This window comes from Triplophysa rosa, linkage group LG7 (assembly GCF_024868665.1).
Source record: "Triplophysa rosa linkage group LG7, Trosa_1v2, whole genome shotgun sequence".
Taxonomy (NCBI): domain Eukaryota; kingdom Metazoa; phylum Chordata; class Actinopteri; order Cypriniformes; family Nemacheilidae; genus Triplophysa; species Triplophysa rosa.
The window spans coordinates 18,691,357-18,715,584 of record NC_079896.1 but is presented as its reverse complement, the minus strand read 5'-3'; the positions used below and the strand labels follow the sequence as shown (position 1 = coordinate 18,715,584).

Below are 24,228 nucleotides of genomic sequence, written 5' to 3'. Positions count from 1 at the left end.
AGGTCACAGGTTTCAAGCAATATGGGAAAGAAAAAGGATCTGTCTGCTGCCGAAAAGCGTCAAATAGTGCAATGTCTTGGACAAGGTATGAAAACATTAGATATTTCACGAAAACTTAAGCGAGATCATCGTACTGTGAAGAGATTTGTGGCTGATTCAGAGCACAGAAGGGTTCGTGCAGATAAAGGCAGAATGAGGAAGGTTTCTTCCAGACAAATTCATCGGATTAAGAGAGCAGCTGCAAAAATGCCATTGCAAAGCAGCAAACAGGTATTTGAAGCTGCTGGTGCCTCGGGAGTCCCGAAAACCTCAAGGTGTAGGATCCTCCAGATGCTTGCAGTTGTGCATAAACCTACTATTCGGCCACCCCTAACCAATGCTCACAAGCAGAAACGGTTGCAGTGGGCCCACACATACATGAAGACTAATTTTCAAACAGTCTTGTTTACTGATGAGTGCCGTGCAACCCTGGATGGTCCAGATGGATGGAGTAGTGGATGGTTGGTGGATGGCCACCATGTCCCAACAACGCTGCGACGTCAGCAAGGAGGTGGCGGAGTCATGTTTTGGGCTGGAATCATGGGGAGACAGCTGGTGGGCCCCTTTAGGGTCCCTGAAGGTGTGAAAATGAACTCTGCAAGGTATGTAGAGTTTCTGACTGAGCACTTTCTTCCATGGTACAAAAAGAAGAACCATGCCTTCCGTAGCAAAATCATCTTCATGCATGACAATGCACCATCTCATGCTGCAAAGAATACCTCTGTGTCATTGGCTGCTATGGGCATAAAAGGAGAGAAACTCATGGTGTGGCCACCATCCTCCCCTGACCTCAACCCTATTGAGAACCTTTGGAGCATCCTCAAGCGAAAGATCTATGATGGTGGGAGGCAGTTAGCATCAAAACAGCAGCTCTGGGAGGCTATTCTGACATCCTGCAAAGAAATTCAATCAGAAACTATCCAAAAACTCACAAGTTCAATGGATGCAAGAATTGTGAAGGTGATATCAAAGAAGGGGTCCTATGTTAACATGTAACTTGCCCTGTTAGGATGTTTTTGATTGAAATAGCTTTTGATTTCAGTAAATATGACCTCCTAATGCTGCAAATTCAACAAATGACCATTTTCAGTTTTTTACAACCTATGAAATGTTTTCAAACTCTGTTGTGCATAATAATTTGGAACAGTGCATTTTGAGTTTTTCATTTTTTAAATAAATACTGTTGTCAGTGGGAGGTTTGTTCAATAAAATTCCAAATGTACCCTAACTGTTGATTACTTGAAAATTATACTGACTGTCATTTGCATCGACAAATTAGGAAAACCAGAGAAAGATATCATTTGCATAATAATTTGGAACGCAGTGTAGGTTCTACAACCATAACTCCTTCCAGAACGGCCAAAAACCTTCTACCACCCAGAGTGGTAATTGATGATCAGCTGAACTTCGCTGATCATGTTGCCAGCACCACCCGGTCCTGTAGATTCATCCTCTACAATATTAGGAGAATTAGACCTTTCCTGTCTGAGCATGCTACGCAAGTTCTTGTCCAGGCTCTTGTCCTGTCCAGACTGGACTATTGCAATGCTCTACTTGGCTGGTCTTCCAGCTTGTACAACCAGACCTCTTCAGATGATCCAGAATGCAGCGACAAGAGTGGTCTTCAACGAGCCGAAGAGAGCGCACATCACTCCTCTCTTCGTTAGGTTGCACTGGCTCCATATAGTCCCTCGCATCCAATTCAAATCTCTGCTCTTGGCCTACAAAACCACCACTGGTTCGGCACCCCCATATCTTCACTCGCTATTTCAGACTTATGTACCCGCCCGATCCCTGCGCTCTGCAATCGAACAATGTCTTGTGGTGCCGTCCCACAAAGGGAAAAAATCACTCTCACGCACTTTCTCCGGATGTGTTCCACGACTCTGGAATGATCTGAACGGTCTTGAACTTGAACGGTCTTTAAGAATCGGCTAAAAACACATCTCTTCCGTCAACATCTGACCCAACATCTGACCCATTAGTACAGTCTTCTACTTCTTTTCTACTTTCCTATCCCCCCCAAAATAAATCTCAGCTTCGTATACTGTGATAGGCTGACTGAGACCAGTTCTACTGCACCTATGCATTGTTGTTCTGCGTCTGCTAAATGACTAAATGTAAATGTAAATGTAAAGTGAATGGGAGCGTGTCGTCTATATTTTATACGGTCTATGGTAGAAACAACATGGCGAATTCCATGTCAGGGGAACCGTGGGGTATGTAGATAGAAATAGCTCATTCAAATGTAATAAAAACATAACGCTTCATTATGTAACGTCTTTATACACCTCTGAAGACATAGTTATGTATATTATATTGCAAAAATTACACACTGCACATTTAAATTTTTTGTTATGTCAGGACAATAGGCCTCATTCATGAAGGATTTGTAAGTATATGAATAAATTAGTAATGAGTTAGTTGCATGCAAAACGTACCTTTCCGAAAACTTCCCTGGATTCACAAATACTTGGTAAACATAAGATTTGATAGTTAAATGTGTGTATGTAAATGTAACTGTTAATAATTGATAAATTAAACGTTCAAAATCAGCATCTCTAGTAGCTGGGCTGAAAGATAAAATGTTTTTGTGCCTGAATGTTCAGGTCGAAGGGTAAAGGCTATTGCACATTGAGTCCGAAATTTGCGTCCGAAATTTCCGCACGTTAAAAAATAAATACGACCTCACGTTATGTCAATCACATTCACACACTGCCTCCGATATTTTTGTCTGTCCGTCCATAACAAAAATACGGACTGGGTTCGATTTTCTTCGTTTTTCACATCTGTAGCAAGCATTTTGAGAGGTGTTTTGACAATTCAGAGACACCGTACAAACATCGCCAAATACGAAAAAATGCATAGAAAAATTTCGGACTGTGTGTGCAAGGACATTTACAGTTAAAAAAAAAAGTAAGCCTGGATATGGGATTCACAATGTTTTTTGGATGCCCATTTTATCACTCTTAGTTGTAAATGTCCATCACTGGTATCGCAATCATGTGTCTAATAGTGGTGCAGTTTTACAGTGGTGTGTATGAGTGTATTTTCACAAAATTCTGTTGCAAAACGTTAGTATTAAATAAAATAAAACTGCTGAATTGTCAGCTATACAGTAAGTGGTTTTTTTTGTCAACTCTTTCAATGATTTCCCTTTATATTAACTTACTCTACCTTCTGTCTTTTCTCTCTTTCTTTTTTGCAGTCTTGTCAAGCTGATCTAGTGAAAGACAATGGACATAAGTATTTCCTATCAGTGCTCGCAGACCCATACATGCCTGTGAGTATCTTACAATAATTTTTCACTTTTTTTAATTGCAGCATTCATGTGATATACTGACAGTGAAACGTCAATGTTATTCAAATTAAATGACACATTTATAATTCATTTTGTTGTAAATGGTAAAATTTGCACTTGATTTTTTTCTCTAGGCCGAGCATCGAACCATGGCTGTCTTCATTCTTGCTGTGATTGTGAACAATTACAATACAGGACAGGTGTGAAAGAGAATGATACACAGAAATGTCTGCCGAATCAACACGCACAAACAATCATATCTAATGACACCTATTTTAATTATTAATGTAATTGTGGGCGGTGGGGGTCAACCCTTTATGCACAAATGATAGGCGAGTAACCTCTTCCGACGGACATGTCAGGAATTTTGGTGGGCCCTAGTAAGGATATTGCACAGTTAAAACTGACTTCCAGCTCAATGATCATGTGAAGCGAGCACATAAATCGTGTGCTTTGGCTTTACATTGCATTGGATTTACAGTGAGAGTTAGTATTTAATAAAAACATTGCTGTAATAGAGACAGAGCGCATTTAGACAGAGCGCCCACACCGGGGGGGCTATCTGAAATGTTGTTGTTGTTTCTTGAACATTTTCAAGTATTTCTTTCTAAGGTCGTAGTCTGTATGTTTTTGTAAATGCTACGTCAGTACAAGTGGGTCTCTGTCTGTTTCTCATTCAGGAGGCATGTCTGCAAGGTAACCTGATTGCGATTTGTCTGGAGCAGCTCAATGACCCTCATCCTCTCCTCAGGCAGTGGGTGGCGATATGTTTGGGCCGAATCTGGCAAAGCTTTGATTCTGCACGCTGGTGTGGAGTTCGAGACAGTGCCCATGAGAAGCTTTACAGTCTCCTGTCTGATCCCATACCAGAGGTTCTGGATGTTTGATAGTCTTTTCTGTGCTTCTTTTTCTGACCTAAGCATTTCCTATATGGTTCACATTTAAAGATGACTCTGACAAGGCAGTTTGTGTCTTCATTTCTTGTTGTCAGGTGCGTTGTGCAGCTGTGTTTGCATTGGGTACATTCGTGGGTAATTCTGCTGAAAGAACAGACCACTCCACCACCATTGATCATAACGTGGCAATGATGCTAGCACAACTAATTAATGATGGCAGTCCAATTGTGAGGAAGGTAAGTCATCATTTCAGGCATGGTTTTATCATTGTTATCAGCTTCGTCTTTATAATGGTCTTAAAGGGATACTCACCCAAAAATGAAAATTCTTTCATGAATTACTCACCCCCTAGTTGTTCCAAACCTGTATACATCTCTTTGTTCTGCTGAACACAAAGAAAGATATTTTGAAGAATGTTAGCAACTGACATTTCTGGGACATCATTGACTACCATAGTAGGAAAAATGTAAATGGTAATCATAGCTGCCCTAGAAATGTTCGCTTTCCTAAATCCTTGAAAATATCTCTCTTTGTGTTCCACAGAACAAAAAAAGGATACAATAATTTTTCCTACTATGGGAGTCAATGATGTGCCATAAATGTCAGTTGCTTACATTTTTCCAAATATCTTTCTTTGTGTTTATCTTAAGTTTGGAACAACTTAAGGGTGAATAAATGATGACAGAATTTTCATTTTTGGGTAGGGTATCCCATTAAAGGCGGTACCCATTTACTTATGTTGGATGGAGACAAAATCAATCAATACTGCTGCCGTTATACGGTTACTAACATTCTTCAAAATATCTTTTGTGTTCTGCAGAAGAAAGTCATATAGGTTTGAAATTATAAGAGGGCGAATAAATGATGACAGAATTTCATTTTTGTGTGAACTGTCCCTTAAAGTCTCTTAATGTGTCAACTGCAAATTGAATTATGTTGACCTGTATTGTTTCAGTTTTGCTTGATACACAATTGTTTACCTGTATTGTTTGTTTCTCATGTCTTGTGTTTACATTTTTTTACTTTGATTTTCGTTTATCTGTATTTTTGCATGTTTAGGAGCTGGTTGTTGCTCTCAGTCATCTAGTGGAGCAGTATGAGAGTAATTTCTGTACTGTAGCTCTGCAGTTCATAGAGGAAGAGAAGAACTATGCCGTACCCTCACCTGCCAATTCCACAGGTATCCTGTCTTTCACAACCATTTACTTCCTTTGTCTTTCACTTTTTTAATCTTCCCGTCACTCATTTTTATTAATGATTTAACTAGCCTGTTTTGTATTTATGACAATTTAATTCAGAATATATCATTTGCAGAATTACTTTTAGTATTAACTCGCAAATGAAGGGAATGAAAATGACATGGTTTATCGTTCACCCACCCATCTAGCATTGTCCCTGATCTTACTGTGTTTAGAGACAGGAAACGTCACACCAGTAAAGGACAGCCCCGCCATACCTCGTTTACGATCGGTAAATTCCTACACAAACCTCAGAGCTGCCACTACTGCTCGAACCCTTAACAAGAGCCTTCAGAACCTCAACCTCAACGAAGAGGGTGAGTCAATTTTTGGCGCTTTATGTCACTTATTTTCATTTTTTAGACAAAGTTTAGACATCTCTTTTTTACGTCATGAGTGTTATATGTGCTTATAGGTGGTCCGGCAGCATTTTCACCAGGTAACCTGAGCACCAGTAGCAGTGCCAGCAGTACACTGGGTAGCCCTGACAATGATGAATACCTCCTTTCCTTTGAAACCATCGACAAGATGAGGAGAGTCAGCTCATACTCTTCCTTAAACTCTCTCATCGGTAAGATGCCCTGTTTAACAACATCTACAGTTGTAAGAAAATGTAAGTGAGCCATTGTCTGTTTCCTGTTTTCTGCTTAAATTGGTCATGAAATGTGATCTGATCTTTACCAAAGTCACAAATATCAACAAACACAATATTTCTAAGCTGATAAAATACAAACAGTCATGATCTTTCATGTCTTTTTTGAGCACACCCATTAAACATACAAAGTGATGGGGGGGAAGTGAACCTGTAGGCCTCTGGTGTCACTAAGGGCGGTTTCACATTAGCACTTTTGGTGCGCACCCGGGTTCGATTATTGTCAGAGTTGGGTTCGTTTGGGTGATGTGAACGCTAAACACATTTACACACATTTATATTTGTGTACAAATTTAAACGCATTTAAAACTATTCTGCAGAATTCTGCAGATTTTCCCCAAAGTTTAGGGCAGAATTAACAAAAAAGTCAGATTCCGTATGACCCTGCTTATGAGAAAAACTACTTTAAAGAAAACTTTATGTGAGCAAAACCTATGAGAGGGAAGATGTACACACAACAGGATAACTCATTTAACAGATTAAAAAATGTAAATTCATGTTATGTGGCTCTTAAAAGAATAATTTGCCGCCTGTTTTTTCCCCTATAGGCACCAATGGCTACTTAACTAATTTTTTTGTCTGGAGCCCTGTCAATAAAGACATAAAGGATCATGACTGTTTGTGTTTTATCAGCTTAGAAATATTGTGCTTGTTGATATTTGTGACTTTGGTAAAGATCAGATCACATTTCATGACCAATTTAAGCAGAAAACTAGGAAAATCACAACGGTTCACAAAAATCACAATGGTTCACAATGGTTCTGTATGCGCACATACACACACACTCACACACAGGAACCTAGAAGTTACACCATGCCATTACACATGTTTTTATCTTTTTTATTTTACAACCAGATGGCACTAATCTGCTTTTCAAAGATTGGATTTTAACAGCCTGGTATCTGTTTTGACCTGAAATAAAGCATTAATTGAATGTTATTTATCACTATCCATTCCTTATTTTGTTAGATATCTTAATGATCAAATACTAAGTAGCCTACTACAAAAAGGCTTTCCATGTGTTCCTTTTATAACAAAATTTAAATGTTAATAATGAAGACATAAAGGATCTATAAGGATCATAAAAGTTTGACTGTAATCATAATGCAAAACTTGGTACTTGTCTTAACAAAAATATCCAAGTTGACAAAAAATTGACAAGAAGTTGAAAAAAATCTTCTTTGACATTTTCAAAATGTACATTCAAATCCACAAATCCTAAGTTATATCTGAACAACAAGTAAATTCACAAACTACTCTATAGAGGGCTATACTGGAACCTAATGATTACTCTATTATACGTGCCACTACACATGTTTTACAACATGTTACGTTTTTAAGGCTTCGGTCACTTTTGACCACGAAGGAGCCAAGTGTGACCCCTAAACTAAGAGTCCCAGAGGGTTACTAATAAGGAAGAACACTAACAGATACAGTAGGGGTCTTAAAAACATATATTGGTAAATTAAATTTAACTTGTATACAAAAACTAGGACATTTTGTGTTTGACCTATGCCTAAATATAGGCTAGTTTTAGAAATAATGCAATTGTAGGATGTGTTGAGTTGATCTCTTCTCACGTTTCATTCACGGTTGTGAAATAACTGGTGTTTAGTCCATAATCGACTTCTCTTATTTATTTATTTATTTATCATCAATTTTTGCATTTTACTGTCAAAAAGAAAGGTGTGTTTGTTTTTAGCGTATATTGTCTTTTAAATTCAGAATTAGATTATTGAATGACTTTAAGTGCTATTTATTTAAGTGGTATTATGTTGTTTTTGCCCCTTTAGCAGTAGTGCCATTTTACCTTTTGGAAATGGATGCCCAGAGATCAATTTCCTCAGATTATCTTTTAATTTATTTTAGAATTTAACTCCATACTCAATGTACATTTAAATACAGTGAATTTACATTTACAATTATGTATTTGGCAGACACTTTTATCCAAAGCTACACTGAGCTACTGGAAAGCTGTACTTAACACATCATTCTGCTATTGTATTTACACTACTTGTGTGTTATCTTTTCAGGTGTGTCTTTTAACAGTGTATATACTCAGATTTGGAGGGTACTACTGCATCTTGCAGCAGATCCATTTCCAGATGTCTCTGATCTGGCCATGAGGGTTCTCAACAACATTGCATACAAGGTACAGACCACCTTTACATATCCCCTAAAACCTATCGTACTTCACTTGTTCACTCCACCTTTTGATGTTGTTTTGGTCTCCTGGATAGATATTTTCACTTGATTTATACACAGGGCTTGACATTAAGCATTGTCATGTGGTTGTCCTATGGAAGATAAAACAAATTATGTTTGATTTTAAGTGTCAATATAATTGTTTCGGATCAAGTTTACTTATAAGTGTTTTACCTTGTGTCCGCTGCGGCCACCTAAATTTGTTATTACTCACCATGATTGCTAGAGAACAAAGGCAAGCAGTAATTATTATTAGTGTCAGGGCTGTATGTTAACTTTTTTTGCACATAGCACTGGTGCTACAGAGGCCAAACAGATGTTGCACAAGTATAAAACATCTGTTGTCGTCATTAAAAAAAATATGCAAGTGCAGTTCATCACAGGAATAGGCAGGTAACTGACAAATGACATTAATGTTACATACAGATGGATAAATTAAGGCCATATAATTTTTAGTTTACCTAAATGTATTTTTTTTTCTAAATTCTGTGTATTTCATTTTTTTTACTATACAGTAGAGGTATATTTGTTAACATAAAATACTGTAGTATACTATAGTGATATTTACTTTAGTGAACTACAGTAAAATTCCTAGATAGTACAGTGTTTTTGAACCTTACTATAGTATACTACAGTGTCAATTTACTACAATTTCAATGAATTACAATTTCCTTTAGCAAATACTGTAGTATTTTTTCATCTGAGTGTTCAAGTTAACGGGACTTTTATTTTGACGGGTCGTCGGGAAGACGCTTGAGTTTTAGTGTGTGCTTGACGATAGCTGTACTCAAACAGTAAAATGCTTTTAAAATGTCAACTCTGGAGATGAAGTTCATGTGTTTTATATCCTCATACAGTGCAGACGCAGACAAATCCATGAGCATCACTCTTTGTAGTAGGGCTGCACGATAATTTATCGCGATACCAATAAATCCTATTGTAATCAAGCTGGCTGCGATATGCAATGTGTCGATATTTTTTTTTAATGCGTAGCTTGTCCGTGAAGCACGGCTCTGGGATCAGTAGGAAATGATGCTCGAGTCGCTTATAATGTGCATTTGAAAAAGCAACACCCGTCAAACATGATCATTATAAATATACCTTATTATCATAAAAATACCTGATGAGGCTTGCGTAACAGTGATAAAAAGATGTCCATAGGCATTTCCTAGATTCTAGACTGTGTTATGATAAATTCACGCTGGACAGTTATTTCGTGAATGTAATGTCATTTACTAAGAGATATCATTCTTTGTACTATATTACTGTATTTGCATATATTATTTGTATTATGTATGAAGCAACAATTAAAAAAAAGAACGTGTTGTGATCTTCTTCTGCAGTGCATAATTGGAGTTTCCACACGAGAGCGCCCTCTAGCTTTCGGATGCAGCAGCATTTTCCCGTACTTAACTCAAAAGCTGTGCATAAATCACGTGATATTTATCGTCGTCGGTTTATCGTGACAGCCCAACTTTGTAGTATGTTAATCTTTGCACCTCATTCACACAGAACAGTCAGAGGACATATTTAAATAACAGGATTCCGTGTCCGAATCTAGTTATATTTACTCAATGCGCTGCGCCATTGAATATTGTCACACACAAATGTAGGGGATTCAATGAGGAACAGTATTATTTAAACACTATTCTTCACCAAATTTGTAAGAATTATCAAGAGCTTTGATCACAATTATAAGTAATATATTCTCCACCACCCTTTGTAAGGGAAACAAATATCAGCCCAAATTGGGATGAATTTAATTGATTATGATCAATTATTCTTATCAAATTCATGATTTGGGGAAATCACTTAGCATTACGAGCACGTAGCAAGAATCTGCATGTTTAGGGACTCTGGATTATGAGCATGAACTACAAACAACGTCACGTGTGAAATAGAACAGGACTTTATTACCTAGACTAGACACATACTAATCTAACATACACACACATACAATTTAGCATTGGACGAAGGTTGAAGTTGAAGCAGAGAAAAGAACAGAGCATGGATTTATAGCAGTATTTGAAATTCAGAAGATCAATAGCCTGAACAAAACACCAGTTTCTTCTTGTAAAGCACCTTTGTTAAAAGGATTAATGATGCTCTATGCATCCATTAATAAGACTAAGTATGATACTTGCATGTCTTGCCCATCAAAAGAAAGAAAGTGTCCTGATGCAGTTTGTTTGAGGCTCGAGTGGATCTTGGCTGGAAGTGATCAGAGAGAACCAGTTTTATGCAGAAGATCTGTATCTGGAAAGACGAGGCCGCAGTCTGGCACAAATTTAGGGGTCAAAGGTGAAGTCTTCTAGTCCATCCTTTAGAGATAGTTCTACCCTTGTAGATGTGGCACGGACAGTACCCGGACAAAAAGAAAATGCAAGGAGAGAGAGGAGAGAAAGAACGAACACCTCGAACACTAAGAGACTCTTCTTGTGGTCTCCTTTAAACTGTAAGGATGTCACATCCTACAGACGTGACTGACCCAATCAGGAGATGGCACCTTTGGAGGGAAAGTTAATTGTCTTTGTCTTCCACATGGTGTTTTGGATGTTCACTAAGAAAACTTCTAAGAGTTTAATAAAACTAATATGAAAAGAGTTACCGAGACACAACAAACATTAACATTAAGGAAATCACAAATGCACCTCATAGACACCAAACATGATCTACATATCATCTTGGTTAAATGAGTTACTACAAATCTAACAATTCTAGTAGTTATACACACATTAATTCAAACTACTTTGGATTAATGTTTAAGACAGACATAAACACAAGAACATCAATACATGGAAAGGTTATAAATGAATATATGTACATTTCTATAGAGATGTATTTAGGATTGTATGTCTGTCCCCAAAGTGAGTAAAGAGAGTTCATCTCTCTACATTCCCTTCGGTCGTAAAATACTCTTATCTTGATGGTTTGGTGTTGGTTGCTCTGGTGACCAGAGATCTGGTCCTGCGCCTAGTGTTAGTTGCAGATTGGGGGTAGACCCCCTGGCGACTAGCTTGCTGGTTGGCTGAGGGGTGTTGTTGTTATATTTAAGAAATATAACTAGTTATTGCGTGTCTGATCGGTCTCAGGCACTACACAAACAAGCACAACCTCACACAAACACGCAGCTCTGTCCAATGCACCTATTATTATTTTTTTTCAAGTTACTTGTCCGGGCAGGCAAGTAAAATTCTCTCTCACTTGCCCATACAAAACATTCACTTGTCCCGGACAAGCGTTAATGTCGAGCCCTGTTTATACAGCTGTGGAAAAAGTTAAGAGACCACTCCAGTTTTGCATTTAATCAGCATTTTGTCACCTTAAAATGATAAGGTTCTATCTGCATTCTGAGCAGCTTTGAAATATCGAGCTTCAAAAAGAAAGAGACATGTACAATGGGGATTTCTGGAACTGGCCAAAAAAGTCATTAAAAAAATGCATAACATGAATTGAAGCCATAGATTTCAAGCAGCTGTGGCAGACCGGAACTTTGCCCCACCCATGCCCTTTTTCGGTAATCACATTTACGGAAATTACATAAATACCTGCAGCAGAAGAAGAAAAAAGAGGAATGTTACGAGTCAAACGGTAGGTTACACTATGCCAAGTACGCGACTCTATGCTGAGTGTTGAATGATGGACACATGCGATATGTTTGGAACAGTGATTATTCTTTACTAGTAAACTGCATCAGCATTACATGTGAGTTACATTTGAGTTCTCTTACAACCTGCGTCAGTATATACGTCAGGGCGTACACTGACGTCACCACTATGGATACACTAGAGGTACAAATCACATTACTAAGAACATTTACTCAATGTTCTACATCCACTTTCTTTAGTAGTCTCTCCTGTAAACAAATAACAATTATTCATATTAACTCAAATTAAAGCATGTATAACCTAGTATGCTCTTGTTTCTGTAAACCATAACATTTTGTAAACAAATAAAGCCTGAAATGTTTACCACACATGAGTTATCAATTTCTTTCTCAATTTTAAAGGTCTCTAAACATTTCACTTAGCATACTTTGGGTTTGGTCTGGAAATCCTGCCTGATCGAGTTACATAAAGAGTCTTTTCTGGTTCTTTGGCAGGCATTACACTCTGAGATGATGCTACTGAACTTGTAGGTGTTATCTGTGTGCTTGTGTTATCTGTCAAGGAACTTTTCTCTTGTGTTGTTGTACAAAGTCTTTCGGGTTGTGTATTGTTGTATTCTTCATCCTGTGATGAAGCACAGGATGAAGTAAGCACAGATGCACAGATGTGTAAGATGTGTCGATTTCTTCTAATCTCGTCCGTCTGATTCCACAACATAGGATCTTGGTTCCTTGCAGATGTCTTTGATGATTCCGACTTTATTATATCCATGAGGTGTTTACAGCCTGACTGTTTCTCCTTTCATCAGGGAACGAAGAGGTTTGCTGATTTTGTCATAATACACCTTCTGTCTATGACGCCTGTGTGCAAGTCGCATTTTGACTTCACCGTGACTTTTGGTAGGTGGATACAACAAGGTCTTGTTGATTGGAAGTGTCGTCCTTGTCTGTCTTGACATGAGTCTCTCGACTGGTGAACCAAGGACTCCATCTTGAGGCATATTTCTCAGATTTAGCAAATTTAGAAAGACATCCATTCCTTCTCTCTTCGACTTTTCCATCAACTCCTTTGCACTTCGTACTGCTCTTTCCGCCAATCCGTTAGATTGTACTCGGGGCTGCTTGTTATATGAACAAAGTCCCAGGTACTTGCAAAGTTCTTGAATTGTTGACTGGAAAACTGTGTTCCGTTGTCCGAGAGCATGGTTTTGGGACAACCATGTACTGAAAGTGTCTCTTTAACTTTGTAGTCAAGGCAACTGACGTTAGATTACATAGAAGGTCTATCTCGAACCATCCTGAATAGGAATCCACTAGAACAAGATAATGTTGATCATTCCATTCGAATAGATCTACTGCAACGATCGACCAGGGAAGCTCTGGGATCTCATGTTGCTTCAATGGTTCTTTCTGTTGGTGAGGCTTCATACTATTGCATATAGTACACGAAGTGCATTGTCTTTCAATGTCCTTGTTCATTGAAGGCCAGAACACTATACCTCGTGCTCTGCGTTTTGTCGATTCAACTCCAGGGTGTCCTTGGTGAAGAATAGTAATGTATTCCTTCTGAAGTGACTTTGGAATCACAGCTTTTGGACCTTTCATTACAATTCCATTCTTGGTTGTTAGTTCATCTCTGTACGGGTAGTACTGTTGAAGTACAGGAGGAAGTTTTACCTGTCGATCTGGCCAACCTGTATGTATTGTTCTGCAAAGCTGTTGCAATGTTGGATCTGTGGCTGTTTGCTCTTTCAACTCTGCAAGCCTTGACGATGAGATGTGTTCAACTGACATTACCTCAAAATCAGCTTTTTCAGCACCTGTGACTTCTGTGTCCTTCCTCGGGGAAGGACACAGAAGTCATTTCTTTTCCCTTCTTGTAACTCATCACGAAGTCATACTTCTGGAGTCTCAACATCATTCGTTGCAATCGTGCAGGCGCCATGTGTAGTGGTTTGTTAAGAATCGTCACCAATGGCTGATGATCTGTTTCGATTGTGATCTTTCCTTAGATGTAATCATGAAACTTAGCACAAGCAAAGACCACTGCTAGAGGTTCCTTCTCGATTTGAGCATATTGGGTCTCGGTCTGTGTTAGAGTGCGTGAGGCATACGCAATGGGCACATTCTGTTGAAGGCATGCTGCTCCAAGAATTGTGAAGCATCACATGTCAGTGTGACAGGTTTGTGAACATCATAATAGCGTAGTATCGGTGTATTTGAGATACATTCCTTCATCTTGCTGAATGCATTGTCATGTTGCTCTAACCAGCACCATTCAACATTCTTGTGAGTCAGTTCTCTTAAAGGAGCGGCGCAGTCACTGAAATGTGGACTGAACTTTCCTAGGTAGTTAACCATCCCTAGAAAGTGTTGAAGATTTTCAGAAGCTTCTATCTCTGTGATTGCCTTGACCTTCGACGGGTCGGGTTTCAGTCCTTCATTTGTGAACACATGTCCCACGTAGCAAACTTCTGACAGTCGAAACTTGCATTTAAGAGGGTTTAATCTGAGATAGACTTTTCTTGCACAAGCCAGAACTTTCTTTAGATTTTCATCATGCTCTTTTACATCTTTACCTCCTAACAAGATGTCGTCTATGATTATGGCACAGGGATATCCAGCTAATATTTGCTCCATCGCTCTTTGGAATACTTCACTCGCAGCACTGATTCCAAATGGCACTCATAGAAATTTGAATCTTCCAAAGGGTGAATTGAACGTTGTCAACTTTGATAATTTGTCATCAAGAGATATTTGCCAGAAAGATGTTTTTGCATCTAAAACTGAAAAGACAGAGGAGTTCGGCATTTGTGATGCAACTTCTTCCACGTCTCTGGAAGGAATACGGATCAACACACAAGTGAGCACTGTTTTGGTCGGAGTTGTGTTGTCTATTGTGGATACGCCGGCTGCAGTGGTTGAAAGTTTGCTGGATAATTATTACCTTCAAGTTCGGGGGTTCCACACGGCCTGCTGCCTTGAGATGTTGCCTTGCCGCAAAGACTCCCCGCCAATCATGGTTGTTGGGTAAAACACACACACACCCACGCAATCGCTTCCCCAACTCTCTTTCGTGCACTTGCTCTGAGTGTGTTGCGCTTTGCATTCAATTTCTTTTTCAAGTTTAATTACATGTGTTGTTTGAATTGATTTCTTGAATATTTCGAGTTGGACGTGAATCTGCTGTTTTTGGTTTATTGATTTAGTTTCGAGCAAACGTCCTCAGTTACTTTCATTTTAGTGGTGAAAATGATTTGTTTGTTAGATTTTTTTTCATTGTTTGCATATATATTTAAAGCTTGCTTAATATTTCAACATTTAAACGTTGTTTATTCATTTGTTTCATGAGTTTATTAAAATGTCATGCTTTATTCGTAATTGGTGGCATTTTGTCTGACTGAACTATCCTACTTTTCCATTACAGTATATTGGTTGACAGGCCAAATCCTGTCTGGCACCCGAACTAAGTTTTAAATATTTTGCAAGCACTGGGCGCGCCACCGTTGCACAACACAAACAGTTTACTTATTAGTTTTTTTAAAACATAATATTTTTTTGTAATAATAAAAAAGTAACATTTAATTCCTTCTATGACATTATTTCAGATTCAGGACAAATCTTTTTTATTCAGTTAAGCATAAAAGGCAGTGTTAAATATTTTGTTATATAAAATTTTATAAAATATAAAATGTTAATTTTAGGTAGGAACCTGGACTTTATTCCTCAGAAAGTGGCACAGGTAAAAATGGTTTTCTCTCTAGACACAGCTTAAAGAAAAACCATCACGTAATATAAAAATGTTGTCACACAATAAGAATATGACAAAAATGTCAGATAGAACCTCAGAAATGTCTGGAAAGTCATTCAACAGCAGTGTGAAAGACTGTTCAAATGCGAAGACATAATTTGTGGGAAAAAAATCATGCTTATTTTAGCATATATTTATTTTGAATTCATTTTGATCCTAAGATACACATGAATATGAAATTTGTTTTCTTTGCAGTGTTTAAGACCGTTGATCCGTTATTTTGACCAGTTTTCTGCAAATAAATGAAAAAAAAATTCAGAATTTAGGAAAAAGTCTGAAATAGTTAACTGTTCTTTGTTCAATTACAAAGTTTTGCCACAAGCTCTTTTAAATACTTGTCATTGTTTAAAGAATTGCAAAACCCACAGACAGATGCAAAAGGTGACTAAAAAATGTAATTCATGAAAATTTTCTTTTTGATTATGAAATATCAAGAATTTCACCGGACAGTGATGATTTCCATGCAATAAATGTAAATTATACACAAATCTATTGTGTGGGCTGGTAAGGGAGGTGATGGTTTTTTGACATTTTATTTTCAGCAAAGAGCGGTGTTATTCCCATATACAAATCAAGCCGTGGTTATAATACTTTGAATTTCTGTTAATGTGTTTTCAGGCCACCATGAATGCTCGGACACAAAGAATTATAGACTCTGGATCTCTAACTCAATCAGCTCCTGCCAGCCCTACCAGCAAAGGAACACTTATACATCAGGCTGGGTAAGCTGCCTACATGCTTAGATATACATTTCATTATTTTTTAAATTAGAATTGAGACCAGATAATGGCCTACAAAATAGCAGGGGAAATGGAGAAAATTATTATAAACCTGCAGACTAAGCAGGTCTATTTTGTCTGCTTGGCTACTGGTTTTGGTTTTGTTTTAACACATGCTGCGTTGCATTGCATGCATTGTTCTTTCACAGCACATTAATCTTTTTTTGGTGCTGCTTGTTGGTGGTGTAGTACTTCCCACAGATCCAAACGTTCTTCATCTCCTTCCAGCGGATCTCCGCCGGTGCCTGGAGCTTCTAGTTCCAGCCTCACCAATGAGGTGCCCAAAGCCCCTGTCCGGGATGGGCCACCTGCTCGTCCAACATACACGCCAACGCTGGGTGGCCAGGCACCTCACTCGCAGCAGTTCCCACGTACTAGAAAGATGTTTGACAAGGGTCCAGATCAGGTACACCTATATTATGTCATTATATTATATTATATTGGTTTGTATTACATAAGTAATAATACTAATACATTAGTTCCTAAATACCGAATCCACACTTTTTATTATTTTTTATTCTAATTAAAATTTTACAAATGTCTCCATTTTACACAATACAAATATTTTTTTTACAAATATTTCATGTTTTAACAAACTCCATCCCCTGCAGTCTTCTACATAATGTGTCAGTCATGCTGTAGTTACACTTAAACAGCATAAATAAATCAAGTAGTAGAGTTATTATAATAGAATACAATAATACAATTATAATAGAAAGAGTACACATGCCAATATAATCATATATATATAGATATAGACATACACCAATATATAACACACACAGAGCAAGATATAGTGATATTTACACATCACTGTTATTACTATTTAGTAATAGTAAACATTTAGTAATTTACTTACATTAGAAGATACATTGTACTTATAGCCATTTGAGGCGGCAGTCCCTTCAAATGGAGAACAAAGGCACTTAGGTGACAACTTTAAACAATGCATGGAGGCAAAGTAACAAGCCCACTCCAAATCCTGTAGTTTCACCAACCCTTAATCCAATCAACATAACTGTCTCACTCAGACCATTTAATTATCATAGGAATAAAGAAGGGTTCTCAAACCTTTGACTGAGTCATGAGCAAATGGCCACCAGATCACACAATGGAGCAAAACACAAAGAGCCATCACATGCAACGTTACCATGTTCCTACTAAATTCCCAATGTATTTTACTTTAATATTTGTTGTTCAGATAGGGGAGAGTAAGAGAATAAGCTGATCTTAAAATGATACTCAATTTTACATTTCCACATTTAATTCTTGTCAGGGTCCTGTCCTTCCTATTCAGAGTTTTCGTGTCTTGTGGACAGGGTCGTGACAGTACCATGTCTTGTGTGTGTGTTTCGTCTTGTGTGGAGACACGTGGCGGTTTGTTTTGACATTTTGCCACGTGTTCTCCTGTCTTTCGTTTAGCTCCGCCCCCTTGTTTCTCCGTTAGTGTTTCATCCCTCTCACCTGTCCCATCATCTTCCCGACCAGTTTCCATTAGTGTTAAGTCTTGTCACCTGTCCTTCACCGTCCCTGTGTAGTTATCCCTCGTCAGTGTTTCCCCTTTATAAGTCCTGTCTTTATTCCCAGTCCTTGTCGGTTCATTGTGTTATTGTATGCGTGTTCCTTGTACCTCACCTTACCTTGCCTTCGTGTTCCGGATTCCTTGTTCCTGTGGACTTATTGTTTATTATTCAAAGGACCTTGTTTTGTTTTGTCCCCTTGTGGGAGAGTTTTTACACTGCGTTCCAAATTATTATGCAAATGATATCTTTCTCTGGTTTTCCTAATTTGTCGATGCAAATGACAGTCAGTATAATTTTCAAGTAATCAACAGTTAGGGTACATTTGGAATTTTATTGAACAAACCTCCCACTGACAACAGTATTTATTTAAAAAATGAAAAACTCAAAATGCACTGTTCCAAATTATTATGCACAACAGAGTTTGAAAACATTTCATAGGTTGTAAAAAACTGAAAATGGTCATTTGTTGAATTTGCAGCATTAGGAGGTCATATTTACTGAAATCAAAAGCTATTTCAATCAAAAACATCCTAACAGGGCAAGTTACATGTTAACATAGGACCCCTTCTTTGATATCACCTTCACAATTCTTGCATCCATTGAACTTGTGAGTTTTTGGATAGTTTCTGATTGAATTTCTTTGCAGGATGTCAGAATAGCCTCCCAGAGCTGCTGTTTTGATGCTAACTGCCTCCCACCATCATAGATCTTTCGCTTGAGGATGCTCCAAAGGTTCTCAATAGGGTTGAGGTCAGGGGAGGATGGTGGCCACACCATGAGTTTCTCTCCTTTTATGCCCATAGCAGCCAATGACACAGAGGTATTCTTTGCAGCATGAGATGGTGCATTGTCATGCATGAAGATGATTTTGCTACGGAAGGCATGGTTCTTCTTTTTGTACCATGGAAGAAAGTGCTCAGTCAGAAACTCTACATACCTTGCAGAGTTCATTTTCACACCTTCAGGGACCCTAAAGGGGCCCACCAGCTGTCTCCCCATGATTCCAGCCCAAAACATGACTCCGCCACCTCCTTGCTGACGTCGCAGCCTTGTTGGGACATGGTGGCCATCCACCAACCATCCACTACTCCATCCATCTGGACCATCCAGGGTTGCACGGCACTCATCAGTAAACAAGACTGTTTGAAAATTAGTCTTCATGTATGTGTGGGCCCACTGCAACCGTTTCTGCTTGTGAGCATTGGTTAGGGGTGGCCGAATAGTAGGTTTATGCACAACTGCAAGCATCTGGAGGATCCTACACCTTGAGGTTTTCGGGACTCCCGAGGCACCAGCAGCTTCAAATACCTGTTTGCTGCTTTGCAATGGCATTTTTGCAGCTGCTCTCTTAATCCGATGAATTTGTCTGGAAGAAACCTTCCTCATTCTGCCTTTATCTGCACGAACCCTTCTGTGCTCTGAATCAGCCACAAATCTCTTCACAGTACGATGATCTCGCTTAAGTTTTCGTGAAATATCTAATGTTTTCATACCTTGTCCAAGACATTGCACTATTTGACGCTTTTCGGCAGCAGACAGATCCTTTTTCTTTCCCATATTGCTTGAAACCTGTGGCCTGCTTAATAATGTGGAACGTCCTTCTTAAGTAGTTTTCCTTTAATTGGGCTCACCTGGCAAACTACTTATCACAGGTGTCTGAGATTGATTTCAGTGATCCAAAGAGCACTGAGACACAATACCATCCATAAGTTTAATTGAACAATATAAAATTAAATGTTTACGACACTTAAATCCAATTTGCATAATAATTTGGAACGCAGTGTAGTTTTGATTCTTGTTCTAGTTTCTGTGTGTTTTCCCCATCGTGGGTGTTTTGTTTCTGTTTATTAAAGTCTTCTTTGTTTAAACCCTTCACCTGCCTGCATTTGGGTTCTGTCCTCTCGTTGCGTGACAGAATGAACCGACCAAAAATGAACCCAGCAGGCAGCATGGACGCTATACGTTCCCGCCAGGCTTGTCTCCTCTGCGGCATTCGCCAGGGAACCGGAAGCGTAGATGACTATGCGGGCCGGTTCCTCGAAGTCGCAGAGGAGACTGTGTTCGGAGAGGAAGAGTTGGTGACGCTCTTCAACGCCGGTCTCAGGGAGCCACTCTCGCGTGCGGAGATGAGGTCGCTGAGACCGCTGGACTTTGATGCGATATGGCTGTATGCCGTTGATCGATCGGAGTCCAGGGTCTCAGTTCAACCCACCTACTCATCTCCGCTGGTCGCGATTCCTGAGGGCTGTCCCCTGAAGATCGGGGTTGTGGGCGTCGCCACACCGTTCCCTCCACCACCAGTGAGCCTCGGTGGCAAACGGGGCAGGCGAGAATCCTGGGGTTCCTCGTCAGAGGCTTCCAACCCCGAGCCAGCCGCACCCTTCACCTCCTTCCTTCAGCCGACCACCAGGCGGGTGGCTCGGCTGAAGAAAAAGAGGCAGCGCGGGCCTCGTCCCAGCCTGTGCAGCAGCCGGCGTCCAGTCCGGCGTCCAGTCCGGTGCAGCCGGCATCCAGTCCGGTGCAGCCGGCGTCCAGTTCGGTGCAGCCGGCGTCCAGTCCGGTGCAGCCGGCGTCCAGTCCGGTGATCCAGCCGGCGTCCAGTCCGGTGATCCAGCCGGCGTCCAGTCCGGCGATCCAGCCGGTGACCAGTCCGGCGATCCAGCCGGCATCCAGTCCGGTGCCCAGTCATGTGCCCAGCCCGGTGCAGCCGGAATCCAGTCCGGTGCAGCCTGCGGTCCAGCCGGTGCGGCCGGCATCCCAGCCGGTGCAGCCGGTGTCCAGTCCTGTGTCCAGTCTTGTGGTCTCGAGTCCGGTATCCTGTCCAGTGTGTCAGTCGGCCTTCCAGCTGACGTCAAGCCCTGCCCAGCCGGTGATCCAGCCGGCGTCCAGTCCGGAGATCCAGCCGGCATCCAGTCTGGCGATCCAGCCGGCGTCCAGTCCGGTACCGCCGGCGTTCCAGTCGGCAGTCCCCCCCAGGACTTCCCTCCCTGGGTTCCCCAGAACTCCGCGCCCTCAAGCGCGCCCAGGGGCTAAGACTATTCCCCCTAAGACTGTCCCTTCATGTCCCAGCCCCTTTGGACTTCCCCCTATGGACTCTTTTGTTCCCCCCCCCCCCCCGCCCTAGGAAACACCCTGACCCTCCTAGGTCCCCACCCCTGGTACCACCCAAGTTTAATGTCCCCAAGTTTGTCCTGCCCATTCCCCCCTCCCTTCCCGTTGATATTTTTCTTATTGTCCAACCCCAACCCTTTCGTAGTTCTGTCAGCCCTGCCCCTAGTATGTTCTGTTTTGTCTGTGTGGTGTCTGTCTTCGTTCCTGTCTGTCTTGTCCCGCTGAATGTTTTCCCCTTGGGCCGTTCGGCGTTCGGCCCTTGGAGCGGGGGTACTGTCAGGGTCCTGTCCTTCCTATTCAGAGTTTTCGTGTCTTGTGGACAGGGTCGTGACAGTACCATGTCTTGTGTGTGTGTTTCGTCTTGTGTGGAGACACGTGGCGGTTTGTTTTGACATTTCGCCGCGTGTTCTCCTGTCTTTCGTTTAGCGCCGCCCCCTTGTTTCTCCGTTAGTGTTTCATCCCTCTCACCTGTCCCATCATCTTCCCGCCAGTTTCCATTAGTGTTAAGTCTTGTCACCTGTCCTTCACTGTCCCTGTGTAGTTCCCTCTAGTCCCTAGTGACCAACTTTATGGAGATGCAGATTTCATTTTCCAACAGGACTTGGCACCTGCACACAGTGCCAAAGCTACCAGTACCTGGTTTAAGGACCATGGTATCCCTGTTCTTAATTGGCCAGCAAACTCGCCTGACCTTAACCCCATAGAAAATCTAAGGGGTATTGTGAAGAGGAAGATGCGATATGCCAGACCCAACAATGCAGAAGAGCTGAAGGCCACTATCAGAGCAACCTGGGCTCTCATAACACCTGAGCAGTGCCACAGACTGATCAACTCCATGCCACGCCGCATTGCTGCAGTAATTCAGGCAAAAGGAGCCCCAACTAAGTATTGAGTGCTGTACATGCTCATACTTTTCATGTTCATACTTTTCAGTTGGCCAAGATTTCTAAAAATCCTTTCTTTGTATTGGTCTTAAGTAATATTCTAATTTTCTGAGATACTGAATTTGGAATTTTCATTAGTTGTCAGTTATAATCATCAAATTAAAAGAAATAAACATTTGAAATATATCAGTCTGTGTGTAATGAATGAATATAATATACAAGTTTCACTTTTTGAATGGAATTAGTGAAATAAATCAACGTTTTGATGATATTCTAATTATATGACCAGCACCTGTATACTTGCCATTTTGTTTGTCCATATCCTTAAATTTTCTTTACTTGGTCTTAAAGGTTTTAAGAAGGATCTTACTTCATCCAGAAAAGCTCATCTCAAAGTCGTTCTTCAATTATCTCAAGATCAAGCGTGTCACATGGCATGTTTTTGTTTATCTTTGCAAATTCCGTGTTCAACACCGTTTCGAATTTCCTTTTGTTGACACCAATCCATGGAGCCCAACAATCATAACTTGGTGGAACTACAAAGGGGTTATTCCTGCCACCTTGGATTAACAAGCACATTGTAAAGCACACAAGTTAACAATAACAATGGCATTACTTTTAATTTAAAAAATAAATCACCACCATAACAATAATAGTAAAATAATAATAATTCATTTTATATTTTTTAGAGAATTAAAGCAGCCAGAGGGACTCTGATAACTGCAGTGTGATTCTACAAGATACAAATAAAACATTATAGAGCCAAATAGGAATCTTAAGGTACAAGTTGTTCTTTCTAATTCCAGTAATCTATTTAAGCAACAATACCTGGTACTATAATGGGTAACATAACTGAATAGAATCATGCATATCTACTTGGACCTTGCACCATCTACTTGGGAAGCCATCTTCAGATGATGCTCCACATGTTTCATGACACTGTACAAGTCCCCTGATTTGTAGACCCATGTTTCACAAAATGGGCAGTGATATTTATCACAGCATGAAATTCAGTATATTTTCTCCTTTTTTAAAGACTGTAGCATGTATCTAGAACACATTTACAATCAAGTGAAGGTTTTCATCTCATATTTATAGAGTTTCTGCCAGTCACATGAAAGAACATTTAAAGATCGCATATCACAGGCAGTTTCTGCCAATCTCATATTAATCTTGAGTGCCTATACAGTAGTATTGCATACGTCGTATCTACGAAAAGTATTTCGTTTGATCAAATTTGTAAGAGATACAGCTGTACGATTATTTCCGGAAAAACACAAGCTGCTAGAGATGGGACTAGTGGGGAGAGTGGGTTGGAACTACAGCACGAGCAAGCAACACATCATGTTGCCTTCGTGTTTTGTACATTATGCACGTACATGCCAATTGCCAACAAAACACAGACTTATGACTTAGTTTGACTTAACGCGTTAAGTTCATGTCCGGCATCTTTTAACACTGGGACCGCACCATCTGTCAGTTTCAAACGATCTCCAAATCCAGAGTTATATCCTCAGTTTATATAACATCCATCACTGAAATGTCATGAACAAACAGACACAGCTCAACTTCAGCATTGCAAGAGTAACGAGCTGCAACGCAGCGCAGCCCATCTTGATGCAGCGCAGATAATCTTGATGGTAAGCGAATCTCTCTCGTCGGGTGGCTCGCGGACGGGCTCTTTCTTTCGCCCCTGCCATGCTTTTCGGGAGAATGGCCAATAAAAGGAATAGGATCAAGAATTATTAAAAAAAAAAACTTTCCGAAACAAGTTGGAATGCTGGGGGAGTGCATCAATTACATAAATACTACGTACATTGTTTTTTAACAAGTTGACCTTGTTAAGCATGGAAAGTTCATGACATAGCATGATACCCAATCTTTAAGACTTCCTTTTAGACTGAGTACAGAAAATGTATTGAATAAAATGAAGAGAACTCAATTTATCAAAATGATCTTAAAATGTAAAAGACATTTTTGAAAATGCAACTTTCAATAGATATCTATAACTTTTTAATTCATTTTACAAAAAAAATCTAGTAATGACTTGCAGTACTTACTCTACCTACAGAAACATAACTTTTTACAGTACCATCTGATCACGCTACACAAAAATGTTCTTCCCTAGTTTTGAGTGTCTCTTTGATTGTCTTTTTAAACCCCATTCACACAGACCGCTGAT

The 24,228-nt window shown here is 39.9% G+C and overlaps 1 protein-coding gene across 4 annotated transcripts in view; it reads left to right on the top strand.

Moving 5' to 3' along the window:
- Nucleotides 1-24,228, top strand: part of rptor (regulatory associated protein of MTOR, complex 1) — a 162,794-nt gene that overhangs the window by 72,570 nt on the left and 65,996 nt on the right. For 2 of the 4 annotated variants that reach the window (XM_057337785.1, XM_057337783.1), the window contains exons 15-24: nucleotides 3,248-3,322; nucleotides 3,475-3,540; nucleotides 4,021-4,212; nucleotides 4,332-4,472; nucleotides 5,296-5,416; nucleotides 5,651-5,791; nucleotides 5,890-6,045; nucleotides 8,160-8,278; nucleotides 16,368-16,471; nucleotides 16,757-16,934. In XM_057337785.1, the coding sequence (XP_057193768.1) occupies nucleotides 3,248-3,322; nucleotides 3,475-3,540; nucleotides 4,021-4,212; nucleotides 4,332-4,472; nucleotides 5,296-5,416; nucleotides 5,651-5,791; nucleotides 5,890-6,045; nucleotides 8,160-8,278; nucleotides 16,368-16,471; nucleotides 16,757-16,934 (1,293 nt within the window). Of the gene's footprint in view, nucleotides 1-3,247; nucleotides 3,323-3,474; nucleotides 3,541-4,020; nucleotides 4,213-4,331; nucleotides 4,473-5,295; nucleotides 5,417-5,650; nucleotides 5,792-5,889; nucleotides 6,046-8,159; nucleotides 8,279-16,367; nucleotides 16,472-16,717; nucleotides 16,935-24,228 lie in introns of all 4 variants that reach the window. The other 2 variants (XM_057337784.1, XM_057337782.1) reach the window with 1 other exon arrangement.